Genomic DNA, 16,389 nt, shown 5'->3' with positions numbered 1-16,389 from the left:
CTTCTTCAATATGACTTGTGTAATCCATTCAAATGAAAATGTCTGCACTGAGAAAGTCCCGTTGGTGGATCATTTGTCAGCAGTTTTCAGAGAGAACAATGCAGTTTGTGTACTTTTGTTGTATTTTATTGTTTTATGACATTAAATAACACTTAAATGAGATAAGAACCAAGTTGATTTGTACATAGGATGTAAATTATGTCAGGTAAAAAAAAATAGCTAATAAAAAAATTATAATAACTACAATGTGACATTACAAGCAAAAAGAACTATAATCATTTTCACATTTAGTTTTGAAGGTAAATTCATTTCTATACCTCTTGAATGACACAAGGCACATTAAAGCATCTCTGTTTTTTTTTTTAATTGCTGCACAATAATCCTTCAAAATAACACTGCCAGTCAAAGGCATCATGGATGTGTAGGTGTAGTGAGATTACACTATTTTTTGTTTAGCTGGGTTCACATGTAGATTCATCACTAAAATGCATGACATTCTAAATCAGGAAATAAATAGTTAAAAACATTTAAGAAGTAATCATGACTCTTTCCCCAAACTTCCTTGACTATGGAAATTCAAAAAGCAGTTGTGGTTTCGTGAAATACAAAGAAAGACACAGCACTTAAGGCATAGCACTCGGGATGTTCTCTGACAATCTCCAAAGCGACACCTGCCACCCTCTCCCTCCCCGAGCTGCTCTGGCCAGTGACCTGACCCGTCGTACCTAGTGGATGCATCCGGTAGAGGACTTTCCTCTAACAGACTCGGGTTTGGGGTTACATTTGTTGTATGAGCGTTCTCTGTGGGGGGCTGTGGGGGAACTGAGTCCTGGGTGTCTGATCCACTGGACAGGATCAGAGCCTTGGACACTTCCAGTCTGAAGGCCAGAAGAGTTAAAGTTGTAGCTGCTGCTCTGTGATCCTGTTTGTACTGGAGCCAGGAGTTGACTAAAGCCAGATCTGTCAGGTACCAGAGCACTGCTTGAGGCCAGCTAGTCGGGGTTGAAGCCGTGAAAGGGATAGAATATAAATTTTGTAAATCTCTGTTGAGGCGAGCCGACATTTGGGCCTTTTCAAAACTGTCACTGAGAGAAACCATGTTCCTTTGGTAGTTTCCTGCAGTTGAGAGTATGAAGCCACAGTGTGATCTGCGCAACATCAACTTCCCATCTGAGCTCACAAACTCATCCCCTATCTGTCCTCTGGCTCCGCCCACCCGGCCTGCACCGTGAACCCCGGCCACTAAGAGGCGCTCTAGCATCACTGGTGTGGAGAGTTCCTGCTTGCAGAGAAACACCATGCTACCTTTAGGGGCCATTTTTTCTACTGTATCTTCTTTATCTGAAAGATCCAATTTAAGATCCACATGTGAGAGCAAACCACCAAATCCAATTAACGTTGTGCAATGAAGTGATGGCTTGCTACTGTGCATCTTCCCAGTTAAGGGAAGTGGATACTGGTCGACTGCATAATCGCTCTCTTGCTTCAGTGAATGGCACCCTGCGAGGAAACGACACAGTAGTGGCTGAACCTTCCAGAGGGGATCAGTCTGTAATGTTTTCAAGTTCTCATTACTCCTCTGCGAAACTTCAGGAAGCCTTCGTTCATTGCAAATACCTGCTGTGCTACAAAGAGACGTAGCTTGCAGTTTATTGTGAAAATCACAGTTGCTTTCTTCCGTATTGTTACTGTTGACTGGTTCCATTACAGGAGAAGCAAGCTTCAACATGCGAGACAGCTCCAGGAACCGGGACAGTGGCATGGCGTTGGCAATCAGTGGTACCTTTGTCAAGTCCTCCCAGTAAAGCCTGGGACTGGGAAACTGAAAAGGAACCAGTAAACAAGTACATTAGAACAGTTTGTGCATAAAAGTGTAGTGAACCAAATAAACACTAAGTTTCCATGGTCAAAATATACATTTTTCTACGTTTATTTTGAAGAAGATAATTATTAGATTGTTCAAATGACTAATGAAAATGGATATTCTACTGATATTCCTTTTAATATTTGGATGGTCATAGAGGTTTCCAGCTTGAAATCTAAAAGAGAAATTTTGCATCTCCTGGGACCCATACTTAGAAAAATACATCATGAACTGCCATAGGTCTACATTTTTATTGATTCTTCCACAATAAAAAAATAAAAAAAAATAAATAATAATAATAATAATGCTGTCTCTGAAAGTGTCTTACATTGTCGACATGTTACTGCATATTACACATCATTTTGTCTATATGTCTTTTACAATATGTTAATCTTATTAGACATCGTTTTGGAGTCTTGTGTTTTTTCTGTCATGTCCATCTTGTTTTGTAATTTTCATGTTGTTCCTTCTTCCCCGTCATTTTAACCTTACTACATCATTTTTGTCTTTTGATGTACTTTATAACTGAGGTATCTCCTCAACATTTCATATGGCTTTGCTGAAGCTGACATTTCTAAACCTTCCACAGAGCACTTTTCTTCTAATCAGGAAATGTATTTCACATATCACATAGCTATATACTCTGTTTGGGTCCTGCAAGCTGTAACATGTCAGTTATTATGTTTCAGTCATGTCAAGTAGCTGGAGCCTTGTTCAAACAGTGTCCGTCCTTCATTCTTCAAACCGCCTTGTTGAAAGGTTGGCATTTTGATATTAGAGGATTTTCAAAAATCTGTTTATATCCACTTCTCTCATAATCATGATTTCAAAGTCAGCAGATTTTTTTTCCCCTCTGAGAGGAAATGTGGGTTTTTCTCTTGGGTATGCAACTCTATGCACCTCTACCCCTGCCTTAACTCTTTAAGTGCCAGACAGTTAAGGGGCTAATAAGCCTTAAAAGTGCCACAGAATTTGGCCGTTTTTCAGTATTTCGCGTCGTTTTTATAATATTTGAAGAATCCTGCAGGAAACCGCTCGGTAACATCCGACCGATTGCTGATTAGATCCAAAACGCACCGGACGCAGCCGATTCATTATTGATCGTAATTTGCATAATTTATAATAATAATAATAATAACAATAATAATAATAATAATAATAATAATAATCTTTATTTATATAGCACTTTTCATACATTAAAAACTGTAGCACAAAGTGCTTTACATATCAGTTTAAAAATCAGTACCGCCCCCCACCCACACCCACCCACTCACCCGCACACACACACATACACATGCAAACCCACAAGCTCACACATACTTAAGAAGACTGACTGAGCACGGGTAGACCAGAACAAAAATGTACAAGTAAAAGTAAAACATCAATTTAGGAGGTGCTGTCTCAGGGAGCCATCTGCACCAGGAGGCAGCCGCCGACCCCGCCGACCAGGCACCAGCAACACAGCCCCGCATCCCAACTAGTGGGAGAGGGCCAACTGGGACCCCCACCCACCAGAAAGGAGCGGACCCCAGTGAGAGAAGGCGCCGCCACAGCCCCCGGAGTCCACAGCCGCCCCCCGGCATGGAGGGCTCCCTCTGATGAAACACCGGAGAATAAGAAACATTAAAAAGATATAAAAATATTATTTGGTCGCGTGACCTCAAATTCCCGTCTGCTTGGTCTCAAAAGGGGGACACAGAAAGAACGTCATCGAAATGTGAGAAAGAAATGGGGGTGGATGGTTTGTTTGTACACAAATGTGGCGTGTTCTCCAAAGCCGATCTGATCGGCCCGTGGCACTTTACAGGTTGTTTTCGTAAAGCCGATTTAATCGGCCCATGGCACTGAAAGTGTTAAAAGCTAGTGGTTTGTGAAAGTGCTGCAGTGTAGTGGTTTGCACTTCCACCTCACCGCTATTGAAAATCAGTTACATCTAGGTTAATTCTCCTGTCAGTGCCCTTAACAAAGGAATGTTAATGCGCATGTCAAGGCAGTGATTCAAGAGCAAACACAAACCTTTAAAGTTCCCATTGCGATGTGGATGCCAACAAACTGTGCCACCTCTTTGGCTGAGACAGGGCTGGACATGGTGGACAATTTGTTTGTGCAGTGAGAAATATCTACCCAGCAATCCCAGCTAAAATACTTGGAGAAGTACTCAATGGGTTCTCTGCTGCTGTTCTCCACTGGTGGCTGAAGCTGATTTGTTGATGGTGCCACACTATAGGGGGAGAATTAGAAATAACATACACACAAATGAGAACCACCAAAGTAAAAGCAAAATACAAAGGTGATGACATTGCACAAAGGAGGATTAGGGCTACACTGATAATTTAAAAAAAATGTGGTATTGCAAGAACTGAGTCAGAATGTTTCATGAGCAAGAGGGGATTTTATGAGACTAAACTCATAAAGAAGGGGAAATATAAGACGGCTAAAATTTACTTCAGGGTCAAATGAGTGGCCATTTTTGTCCAAAAAAGAAGTGCATAGAACTGTGTTGAAATAATGCTAATCCATTAGTGCACAGACTACTGATATTATTTGACAGTGGAAGCTATATTTTCAGAAATATTGGATTTTGAATAGCACGTGTATGTGAAAACTTTTGCTGGTGGATGGACATGACATTACCCATGATGCTCTGGTCAGTACCAGTACCTTATTAGTAATAAACTTATATACTTAATATTGCTAATTTTCCTCTTATTCATAAATGTTAGTATTGTGGATCTAAAACAATAACAGCTTAACAAAACACAAAATGTGACAGTGGACGGATGTATCATGGTAGTTGTGGATCCCATCATACTGATGCTCGGCAGCCATGTCACCGTTTCCACAAATGATCCCTGTGCAAAAACTAGTATCAGAATTATTTATTGTATAGTTTATCATCATACTAAAGAGTAAATAACAATTTAGAACTGTTATTTCTTTATAAAAATGCTTATTATTAGAAAACTTTTGATTTAAAAAGTGACGTGACATTCTTAATGTATGTATTCACGTAACATAAGCAGGATGGATCAGCAAGATACTCCATATTGCAACCTGTAAAAATCAAACGTGATATGTAGTAAATAATCTTGTAAGAAAAATAGGGGAATCTAAAAGAATAGAATATTTGTTTTTTAGGTAAATTCAGTTAAAATATAACTTGGCCATTTGTGACATGAAAATATAGCATTAATTGTGATGAAATTGGACATTTTTGACCTGAAAACATAGTTCATATGACCATCAACATGTTGCAACATAACTGAAATCCTGTAAATTTGCAGAACTTGCATTTAGCAACACAAACTTCCTTTGGGGATTCACTTATATTGATTTCTTATGCACAAAGACATAAATAAGACCTCTAAGCAAATTTTAGCCGAAGAAGTATCAGAAATGTCTGTAACTTTGGTTAAAATGAGCAATGTAAAGCAAATGTAGGTTTCACAAATAACAAAACACTCAAGCTTTCGGACTTTATTCTCTTAAGACAGTTTTTTTTTCTTCAAATATTATGGCTTTATTCTCACCATGACTGTTTAAAAATATTATATCATTTAAATCATCAGGCTCTAATCTTTCTTTGTGAATGTAAGCTGGGTTGACTTTTTTTGTATTCCTATTATGACAAGCTCTCCCTCAAAGCTTTGAACTCACAAGGTCTTACACATTTACACCATCAAATGTCTTTTACATCATAATATTACGCTTCACTCCATAATTGAAGACACCACTAGAAACTTTATGGCTTTGGTTACCATTTTATTGGGTGAGATTTAATGTTGCATGTCTCTAGATGAAGTTTGCAAACATGCACTGCTTTCCATCATCAGTGCATAGACATAAGAAAATAATAATAATCCTCAACAACAGTACATACCTTTGTGTTGTCTCGTGAGGCTGTTGCTGGCAGCTGTTTTGGTTTTTGTAGAAATACGCCATTATTTCTGCTTCTGAGTCAAGCTGAGGATCACAAAGTTCAGGAGCACAAACATCCTCTTCATCTGAGCTCTGGAGGAGGAAATCCCGGACGTCTGACGTTTGCTGCCACTCATTATCTAATTCAGCTGAAAAGGACATTATTATGCACAAATGAGTTATCTGAAGTGTGTTCGATAGTGTATGTGAGGGGCTTTAACAATGTATGCACCACATATTAGTCATTCTGATAAAGAACACAAACCTTGTCCATCTGAAAAGTCACCGACTCCTGGTTCTGACGACATTCCTCTTACTCTGGTTTCTTGGTATTCCTGTGCAGTGTAGCTCCCTTTATCTGTGAATACACCCCATATTGAAACAGCCTGTCTTTGATTATGCTAAATAGGGAATATACATACAGTACAAACAGTGAAGACTCACGTAAATTACTATCTGGTGTCTGATGTTCTGTGTGATGGGTGGAACTTGAGTCCCCCGATGATCCACATCCAGTGTTCGCTTGAGCTGCTCCTAGTAGAACCTCCCTCTCCTCTTCTTTAACAGGGTAGAAGATACACTGGTTTGTGTTGAAGTCAGGGGCGACACTACAGTCTGTTGTTTCCCCTCTGCTTTCCATTACTGAATCCAAACATGAAAAAAAAAAAAAAAAAAGATTCATACATCAAGCAGCAAGCAAAGGCATCAGTATAATGTGTTCAAAAGCCATATCAAGTTTTATAACTGTATAATCTACAATGTCTTAAAGGGTGATGTTTTGCTTTTTTTATATGGAATTATGCATTTTAAAACATTTCCCTGTGGTCTACATAAACTGTAAATGCTATGCTCGGGTATGAATTCTTCATTAATTCAACTCCACAGGTCCATCTTCAACCCTATGTCTGAGTAATGACACCAGAAAGGTCGTTTTGAGCGCTGGCCCTTTAAATGCAAATGAGCCACTTCACACCCCACCCCCTCCAGGTTTGTTGACTGTGCTGCTCTGTCCTGTTCAACCAACAACTGAACATTTTAGGTAATCGGCTCAAAGTTTGGACATATTTTCAGTATGGACTACAACCACTGCTGCTGATAAACAATTATGGCGTACTCAGAGAAATATTTGTCGGAAGTCTTGACCTTGTATGTGCAAATGTCGTGACAAAACTAGTTATAAAATGTAACAAATTAAGAAGAAATTGAAACGGGCTGCAGAAATCCACTTGATTTTTGCCAAAAGGAATATAAAGATAGCTTTGCAGCACCTGGAGGGTTCAAATTCAAACTTTTTGAACTATTAGGGTCCAAATACACAAATAAATGTACCAAAGACTAATAAAAGTGGGTTTAGCAAAATATGACCCCTTTAGAGTGAACACAGTCCTGATACTTACAGGGACTGGAGGAGCTTTCAGTGTTCACTTCCACGTTCCATCGGATGTGTCTGCTTCCTGATATGGTCTGAGTGTCATTCAACACGAGGCTGCTCTCCTCTTTAACCAGAATAGTCCTCACATCACGGTGATGTGGCTGTACACTTAAACTCTGTCTGTTTGGACAGGTGGGGACATCTGAGATATTCTCTTCAACCTTGATCTCCTCGTAAAAGACGTCATTCCCAGCACTGTTGTTCAAACCCTGAAATGAAACCATTTAAAAACCCTCACTGCTGAACGCAATACTTATTTAAAGTACAATAACCTGTCAGAATAATAAGCAACTCACCTGTCTGTGATTGTCAGCAGTCGCTCTCTGTCCAGAGGTGACAAACTTCTCCAGTATGATTCCAGGAGACTGATCCACCTCCCTTTCATGCTCCTGCAGTCCTCTTTCACTCACCTCTGCAGCACCGGTGCTACCTGACTCCACGTCAACTTGTTCTGCAGGAGTTTTCTGTGTTAAAGAGGGCACTGAAGGCAAAGATGAAACAGGAGCAGCATCCTTATGGGACTGTGAAGTCTGAGATGTTGACTGACTGAATGCTGTGTGGGTCTCATCACGATTCATTTCCGAATTAGAAGGTACAGAGGGTTTTTCATAAACTACCTCACAGTTATCCTGTTCTCTCTCTGGGTCTGTTCCCCTTGGAGTATCTTCAACTAAAACTCTCTTTGAAATCCATCCTTTCTTAAGACGTCCTGCTCCCCGCCTCCTACCCCTTCCTGGAGACTTTGTTACAACTCCTTTCCCTTCATCCTTTTGCTTTTGGACCAACATTTCCTCCTCTTCTTCTTTCACCTCCACTTGATTTGTGGAGCAGGACACAGTCTGCAAAGTTAGATTTTTTTCAGTTAATTCTTTTTCAGCTTCACCAGGAGATAAGTCTGTGTTTCCATCCAGTAGGTTTGATTCATTTTGAGAAATACTATCTTGACATGAACTTTGATCATCTCTTTCATTCTGTCCCCCCACAGTGACTAAATCTATCTCAAGGAGTAAATCCTCTTTAATGTCCTCATCTGCAGTTGCTTGGACTTCAGAATCAGTGCTGGGATTCTTGTCCTTGTCTGTCACCAAAGACTCAGGGACCTCAGGATTTTGTGTCTTTGTGGAAATAGTCAAAGGAGGTTCAGATGGTGAGAGAACTTTTGGAAGTCCATGTGATAGACCATCTGTCCCAGTTTGATTTCCACCTTTGTCTTCATATCCACTTAGGAAGAGGTCTGAAGGGTGAACTGGTGACGAAGGGGATAAATTTAAAGCTGGGAAAGAGACACTACGCTCTCTGTCTGTCTCACCCATTTCGGGTTCAGTATCCCAGCCCGTACCTGCATTCATCACTCCGACGACCTTATCGCTCTCCTTTGGCAGCTGGTAAAGATCCAACGTAGACACACCTTCAAAGACATTCCCGTTTGTGTAAGTGAGACCAGGACTCTCCACAATATGCACTGTTGTTTTGTGCTTCTGAAGGGACGAGACTTCACTAAACCTCTCCCCACAGTCTTTACACTCTAAAGCCCGCTTGGAGGTTATTACTCCCTCCGTTTCCACCTTGGGGGAGGCTTTACGCTTCCTGGTGGATTTTGGCTTGGTGGACACTGTTTCAGCTGGCTGTCGGAAAACCTGCAAAGAGGACAATAAGGAAAGTGCTTTTTGGTTCTTTTTGGGCCTCCCTCCCTTTTTCTTGTCATCATTTGCCAGATTACCTGCAGATTCTTTTGACCTGTGTCTGACTGGACTGTCTTTACTCTGAGATGTTTGGGACTCATTTGTTGAAAACTCTTGTGTCTGGCCTGTTGCTTTTGAAGGGTCTAATTTGTGAACTTTCAGCTGTGGTTGCTTGTGACCTTTGAGCAAAAGTAAAGAATCTGGTATTATGTGAGGGCCAGGTATATCAGAGGAATCTGTTTTAGCATTGGTTTTCTGCTGTCTTTTCAGACCTTTCTTCTTCCCTTTGCTTGTCATCTTCCCATCCTTTACAGACTTAGCATTACCTTTCTGCATGATTTTCTGCTGTTTCTTTTTAAATACAGGTGTGGTAGCTTTACTGATATGTGCTGCTCCCTCCCTGGCTCCATCTTTTTGTTTCATTTTATTTTTTCTTGTATCCTCTTTGACTTGTTGGTGCTGCCTATCCTTGGTTGGTGGTGATTTTGTTTCAGCTGTAGATGCCGCATGCTCAACTTTCTCCCTTTTTCCTTTTCTTCCCTTGTTCGGCGAAGTCACTTTTTTCTCGGACATATTCACAGTTGGTGTTTTAACTCTTAAAACTGCCTCCTGCGTTGACTGGTGCTTTTTCTGTTTTTTGTTTTTCTTCTCCTTGCTTTGTGGACCAAATTTAACTACGAGATGAGACTTTTTTGTTCTTTGCCGTTTTGTGGGTCTGACATCATTTTGTACAGACCCTACCAATTCCTGCATATATCCTTGGAAGATAAAGGCCTTGGCTGGCTTTCTTTTCCGTACCTTAACCAGTTCTTGAGCTGACATTATATTTATGGGAACCTCTGAGGTCAGCTGCATTTCCTTGACCTCTATTTGTGATGTTACATCTTCTTTAGCTGAAGGGCTGTCAACTTTAGGCAGGATTTCCACCTGCTCCTGAATCTCTCCATGGTCTATAAGTATTATTTCAGGTGGTGCTTGCTGGGTTCTCCCTTGTCTTTCTTCTGCTCCATCTCTTATAGATTGAACCTGATCTACACATTCATGCTGCATTTGTGAATCAGACTCATCTTTTGCATTTGTTTCAGATTCATTTGGAGTTTGTGTTAATGTGTCTGGTGGGACAAAAGGACAAGCAGGAGGGTCCCGTTGCTCTGTTTGTAAAGGAGTCAGTTCCAGTTCTACTGTAGACATCAGTGATTGAACAGACAGACTGGTTTCCTGCTCACTTATTACAGCCTGATCAGGAGTTTTCTCCAGTTCTGTGGTTGGTACCAATGAGGAAGAGGACATTTCAGTTTGTGATACATTTTGGGATTGCTCCAGCTCTACAGTTGGTATCAGAGTAGACGTCAGTTCTAATATGACAGTCTGCTCCATGTTTTCTTTGACCTCCACAACCTCATTGTGACAAACCACCTGATCCATTGCATCAGACTGAACTGCACCCACCTCAGGCTGTTGAAGGATTTGATTCATCACCTCTGCCACAGGCCTCTCTGTTTGCTCACTCTCAACCAGAGTCAGCTCTATACTCTCCCCTGCTGCTATGCGTGACCCCAGCTCCGAAAATGATGGGTTTTCTAACTGTCCATCGGGCGTGATAGGTTCCAGTATAATCGTTTGCTCCATTGGATTGTTAGAAAGTTCCAGTTCATTTCCTTTAGACTCTGTCTGTTTTAGTCCCATAAAATCTATCTGTGGTGGATTCAGATTCAAGGTCAGGGGGTCTGTCAGCTCTGAAATCTGCTGTACTTCTAGTGGTGGGGCATTAGGTGGCACCTGTCCCAAAATAACAACCTGGTTCACTTTTTGCACATTTCCCAAGGATTCAATTAATTTGCGGATCTGTTCAGTGTCAATGTTGGCGTCAACTTTCTGGAGAGGTCCATTGGGCTCCACCTGTAGTAGAGCTGGCTGACAAATAGATATTGGAGTAATAATAGGTGTACTTTGTTTCACTTCCTGTCTACCTGGGAGGGCGTTATTGGGTGCAGGTGTTGACACACTGTGCTTGGTTTTCATGTGATGTAGCCGTGTCTTGGTAGATTTGAAGGTGGCTTTGCAGACAGGACAGGGATACGCAACTGTAGAACCACCTCAAGAAAAAAAAAGAAAGCTGTGATACATCATGGCAACTTATAAAAAAACACCACCACATTTTATATTTCCTTCAGCCCAATACACACAGTTTGACATTTGTGACAGGAAAATTCATCTGAACAAGATGTGAAACTCAGAAATGTGTTTTCTACACATAATCTTGGTATTTACAGAAAATCAAAAATGTAATGGCTGTTAAGTATTGAATTATTAGTCTCTTATATGAAAGAGATGTTGAATTTTTGTGTAATAATGCTTTGATGGTGTGTAATTCTGAATAAGTGTAGAATTCTTAAAGTTGATGTGCGTTTAGTTCTTGAAAAAGAGCCAGGAAAAACTGAAGAATGAAGAGTTATATCCCCTGCTTTTAAGGTAAGTTAATTTATAACACATAGCCTAAATCTATCTGAAATAATTTTTTTAATATGTTTTTTCACCCTGTGGACTTATTTGAATTTAATTAGTTTATTTTATCATTAGCCAATCTTAATTTGATTTTGATTTATTTCCAGTTAAATAATGATGTTTGTTTTTTGCATTAAAGTGGCATATGACTTTCGTCACCAATTTTTCATCACATCTGTAAAACCCGAGTCATAGCCTAAGTATCACAAATCCATAAGCGTTTCCGTGATTACTCACGTGAATCTCTTTCCTCACGATGAACAATTTCTAAGTGTACTCCACCATAAACAGTCCATTTGTTTACAAACAGAGCCAGTATGTCAGTTGGGCATTTTTGGAAATTTGTTGCAATGTGCATTGTGGGAAGTGGAGCTACACACAGCTGAAGTAGCAAGAGGCAATGAAACCGTTACCATGTTTGTTGCTGCTGCAGCCATAATGCGGCTGTGTGTAGCTCCGCTTCCCACAATGCACGTCACGACAAATTTCCCAAAATGCCCGACTGACAAACTGGCTCTGCTTGTAAACAAATGGTCTGTTTATGGTGGAGTACACTTCGAAATTGTTCACCTTGAGGGAAGACATTGAGGTGAGTAATCACAGAAAGACTTACAGATTCATGATACTTAGGCTATGACTCTGGTTTTATAGATCTGATGAAAAATTGGTGATGAAAGTCCTACGCAGCTTTAATGTTATCAATGCATTATCATTATTATTATTATTATTATTATTAATATAGGACTCTAGCATCCTTGTCATATAGAAGAACTTTATTTCACTCAAAATACAGACTGACCTGCCAAAACGCAGTGAGTGAATTAAAGTGCACTTATTTAACAAGTGCTGCAGGAGTTCTTGACCTGGGGTTTGTTTAGTTAGACATGGCACTTAGTTTAGAATTCATCACAAGTTATATTGTCATTGTAATACTGAACAATATCATCACACATTGGAAATCTTCATGTTACTGTGTAGGTGTGGTTCTTACCATTATTTGTCTTCGTTTGTGCTTCAGCCGTGGCTGTGTCTCCTCCGTCCTGATCATCTCCCTCTGATGAGTGTGATGCCACATGTCTCTGGAGAGCTTTGGACATACTGAACCTCTTTCCACACTCCTTACAAACATAAGGTCTCTCTCCAGTGTGTGTACGCTGGTGGTATTTGAGCAATGTCAGAGTTTTGCAAGGTTTGCCACAGTCCGTGCAGGTGTAACCGTCGCGTCCAAAATGAATTTTCTTATGAAAGGTGAGCTCTGACGACTTGCTGAAGGCCTGGCTACAGATGGGACATTTGAAGGGTTTCTTCTCTGTGTGGGCCTTTTGGTGAGCCATGAGTTCAGTGGAGTTTGTGAAATGGCGGTCACAAACATAACAGGCAAAAAGGGCATTCCTCAGTATGCTCTGCTCATACTCTGCTGGATGGCTCAACTTCAAGTGACGCTCTTTGCTCTTGGGATCACTGAAGATTATGTGGCACTCAATGCACTGCAGGGAAAGCTGAGATGCTAAAAGAGAGCAAGAGGAAACATTAATGCTCAATACATCATTCAGAGTAACCACAGTGAGTGTGAATAGAAGATGGTGAAGTAAGTGTTTCATCCGTGAGCTGGAGGTTAAATAAGTTACTGTGACAAAATTGTGACCTGTTCATCAATAAAAACAGCAACTACTGCACACTGACCTTGTAAAGTAAGTCTGATCAGTGCATATGATAATTCTAACACCTATCTATCAATTATTGAAATTTTCTGTTTGACTTGGACTGATTACACGTCACATAAATCTAGTGTTTTACCTCACACCCATAAAATCAGCAGAAACCGATGGAAGAATCTATTCAGTCAGGCAGTAGATGTTCAAATTGGATGATCTGTACTATACAGGGGTTGGACAAAATAATGGAAACACCTTCTATGATGCCACAATGTTTGGTGTTTCCATTATTTTGTCCAACCCCTGTATGAATCTGCTGAGATTGTCGAAAGCAAAAACAAATTACAGTATAGATATGTTGTCTTGTTATAGTGTCCATCTATTATTTGTAAAACAGACCATGATGCACTCTTTTTGTTAGTAATTAATTAGGTTAATACCAGTATTAGTATTATTACCTTATTTACAGTATTTTGTTAAAAAAAAGTTACAATTACAATATGATTTTATGAATGAACCTAAGAGTCTTTTTCTTTCAAACTGCCATTTATAAAGTTAAATACTTACTTGTGAGAGGCATCACCAGTGCTTTGGACATGTCAATCTTCAGCGGATCAATCATGGCCTTTTTTGAGGGAATATATTTTTTCCCGTCACGCACACCTTTGTCTTGTTTCTTGGTTTTTGGCTCACACCTCTTACTCCTATTTCCATCAGACAGCAGTTCAGATGGAGCATTTGGTTTAGTTACAGCATCCTTCTCCATCTCTGTGGGCTCAGTCACTGACTGAACAACATGCTCATTCTCCATGTCCTGTGTTCCTGCTGTGTGCATCCTTGTTTCATTCTCATGTGGTGGTGTTACAGTTTCACTTTCAGCAGGAGCAGATGATTTATTCTCCTCCTTTTGTGCATTTGGCTCAGACAGGGTACTGGTCTCACTGTCCAGCAGTTGCTCTGTGGTTACTGTGTCCACAGGGTTTGGTCTACTGTTCATTTGGATTTGACTCTGCATGGCTGCCTGCTTTTTGGTTTCTCAAGTGTTCACAAAAGAGACCAGGGACCTTTAAAGACGCAAAGATGTGTAGATACATAATGCCATCTTCCCATCCTTTACATTCTTAGTTTTACCTTTCTAGTTATATAAACTGTACACATTTTTGTATCACTAACAAGTAAAATACAACTCCTTTTTGTTTTATTTTTTAAACAGAGATTGGTTTAAAAATACTGAACATCTCTGTTACTCATAGTGCGGCAGCTGCAAGACGAAGAAAGAATGGATTTACAGCATTTGGATCACAAAAGAGCACTGATGGATAGAGCAGCCGCTGGAGGCTGTAATATAACCCAATTTCAACGCTTCAGTGAGACCGAAATGTACCATATATCTTTTACATGCTTATGCTATTTTTTTCTTAAACATCCGTTCAGTATTAAGCTGTCCTCAGAAACACAAATAATGCTTAGCTAGTTAGCCTTTATTCACCGGTTTGCGGTTGAATTAGGCTACAAATGTTTCACTTCCGACCTGATACGGTACCAGATATTTAAGATATTTGTTAATTTGCAGCGTCCACCGGTTTGCAGAGTACCCCAAATCTGAGTATGAAGATAGGAGGATGTAGATATATCCAGGTTACCCAGGCTGTGTCGTCCGCCCAAACATCCCGGCGTCGCTACACACAAAGCAACACAGAGGAACCGCAGACATAAAGACGTCACAGCTCCGAGGGATCATGGGAATTGTGGTTTTGTCCCGATTTCGGTCATGTCACAGCAAACGTTTTTGTCAGTTTCCTTTTAAGTCTTTTATTATTGTCACCTACAACGAAAGTGAGCAGAATTGGTGTTCCCTAAAGCATGTACTTATATCTACTTTTAAATATTAATAGATAACCAAAAAATATTTCAGTATTTAATGTAAAGAGTGATATTTACTGAAATCATTCACACAGGAAGGCGGTAAAGGATTCAGCTGCCATGTCTGTGAGTGTATGTGACCAGCAGAGGGAGTAAAGAATCACTCTACTGGGGTCTCATTGGCATTGAAAGATAACACCAGAACAGTTTAGAAACACGCCCCAGAGCCAAAGACTGAGACACAATAATTAACCCTGTAAAGCCTGAAGCATTAAATCATTGACAGAAAATTCCAGTTCTTTAAAACTGGACCCTGTGTTGGGCCTTCTGAACAGCCAAATACTTTTTTTTTTTTAAATATCAATTTCAGTGTATGAGTTTCAATTTTGTGTCATATTTGATCCATCAGCTCTCAAACCTCAGATATTATTATTTTTAAACAAACAAAAACATAATATAACACAAACATGTCTAACATATTGTTAATTCCTTTTCAAAATTGGCAAAGTTCTGCCTCCGTCCTCATTAATGACAGTCTTGTAGTGTCACTGGAAAGGCCTCTGGTGAACAAATTCCTCCCCCCCGGTGGATTATCCCTGTATTGTATGTACCTAATTGTGTATCAGGTTTTTTCAAGAAAACAAATATCACACTGATCATGTAGAGGGCTTCAAAACTCATGTATCAAATATGATACGTTTGGCATCATAGGGTTAATAGAAGCACTGCCATAGTTTTGACCACTGGGCACAGCTCCAAAATAAAACAATGAAGGCTACTGCTGAGATCGCTGTATTTCTTCTGCACCAGTGAGTCTGACTAAACTATGGTAGTTCTGACCAGGGGCAGACTGGGGTAAAAAAGCGCCCTGGGAGTTTGTACCTGACTGGCCCACTCTCCAGGGGGCGTGGATGGGGTTGGTAGCGGTCAGCCGAACAAAATGTCATGTCCCATAAAACATTGATATTATTTAAAGGTGCCGTATGTAGGATTCTGGACAAAACTGGTACTGCAATCACATTCAAAATACTGTAGAGCTTGGTATCCTCTCCGCCTCCCCCCAGACTAGGGGTTGCCAGATCCAGCATGAGCGTCTACTACGAGCGTTTCCACTAATCCTTGCCACCACATCATAAATTTCATACAAAAAAAACATCACCAGACTTATTATACATACGTATTATATATAATAGGCCAGGACAAATGTCCTGCCCATTCAAATGAAAGTTTGTGAAGATTCAGGAGATAAGGAAAAGATAAATGAGCCTTAAGGCACAGATCAGGATCCGGCACTTCCAACGTTGGATCCAGAACCTATTTCATTGGATCCGGCACCTCTATGAAAAAATAAACAGCCTAAACGAAAAAAAAATTTGTTTATTGTTACCTGTCTTGATAATTTTGATTCCCCATCAAAGTTGCACAAAAATCTTATGTTCAGATGCATTTTAAGGGAAATTTTAAAGGAAA

The 16,389-nt window shown here is 40.1% G+C and overlaps 1 protein-coding gene across 2 annotated transcripts; it reads right to left on the bottom strand.

Moving 5' to 3' along the window:
• Positions 1-351: 351 nt before the first annotated feature.
• On the bottom strand, positions 352-14,731 carry znf576.1 (zinc finger protein 576, tandem duplicate 1). Of its 2 annotated transcripts, none has more exons than XM_030157995.1 (9): positions 13,624-14,731; positions 12,393-12,908; positions 7,511-10,992; positions 7,180-7,423; positions 6,227-6,424; positions 6,048-6,140; positions 5,745-5,931; positions 3,881-4,085; positions 352-1,822 (listed from the first exon to the last, which is right to left on the bottom strand). In XM_030157995.1, exons 1-9 carry the CDS (start codon positions 14,069-14,071, stop codon positions 539-541), a joined length of 6,657 nt encoding a protein of 2,218 aa, XP_030013855.1. In that variant the 5' UTR covers positions 14,072-14,731; the 3' UTR covers positions 352-538. The 2 variants fall into 2 exon arrangements, with proteins under 2 accessions (XP_030013855.1, XP_030013856.1); XM_030157996.1 differs by having other exon boundaries at positions 7,511-10,980.
• Positions 14,732-16,389: the final 1,658 nt, after the last annotated feature.

The sequence above is a fragment of the Sphaeramia orbicularis genome, chromosome 16, assembly GCF_902148855.1.
Source record: "Sphaeramia orbicularis chromosome 16, fSphaOr1.1, whole genome shotgun sequence".
In the NCBI taxonomy this organism is placed as follows: Eukaryota; Metazoa; Chordata; class Actinopteri; order Kurtiformes; family Apogonidae; genus Sphaeramia; species Sphaeramia orbicularis.
This window is presented reverse-complemented; position numbering and strand designations above follow the sequence as displayed.

Excerpts from the sequence above, each read along its gene's own strand:
- znf576.1 (XM_030157995.1), bottom strand. The coding sequence starts at position 14,071 with ATGCAGAGTCAAATCCAAATGAACAGTAGACCAAACCCTGTGGACACA. Across the intron at positions 12,909-13,623 it reads ACTGGTGATGCCTCTCACAA|CATCTCAGCTTTCCCTGCAG; the intron begins GTAAGTATTTAA and ends GCTCTCTTTTAG. Across the intron at positions 6,425-7,179 it reads TGAAAGCTCCTCCAGTCCCT|TAATGGAAAGCAGAGGGGAA; the intron begins GTAAGTATCAGG and ends GTTTGGATTCAG.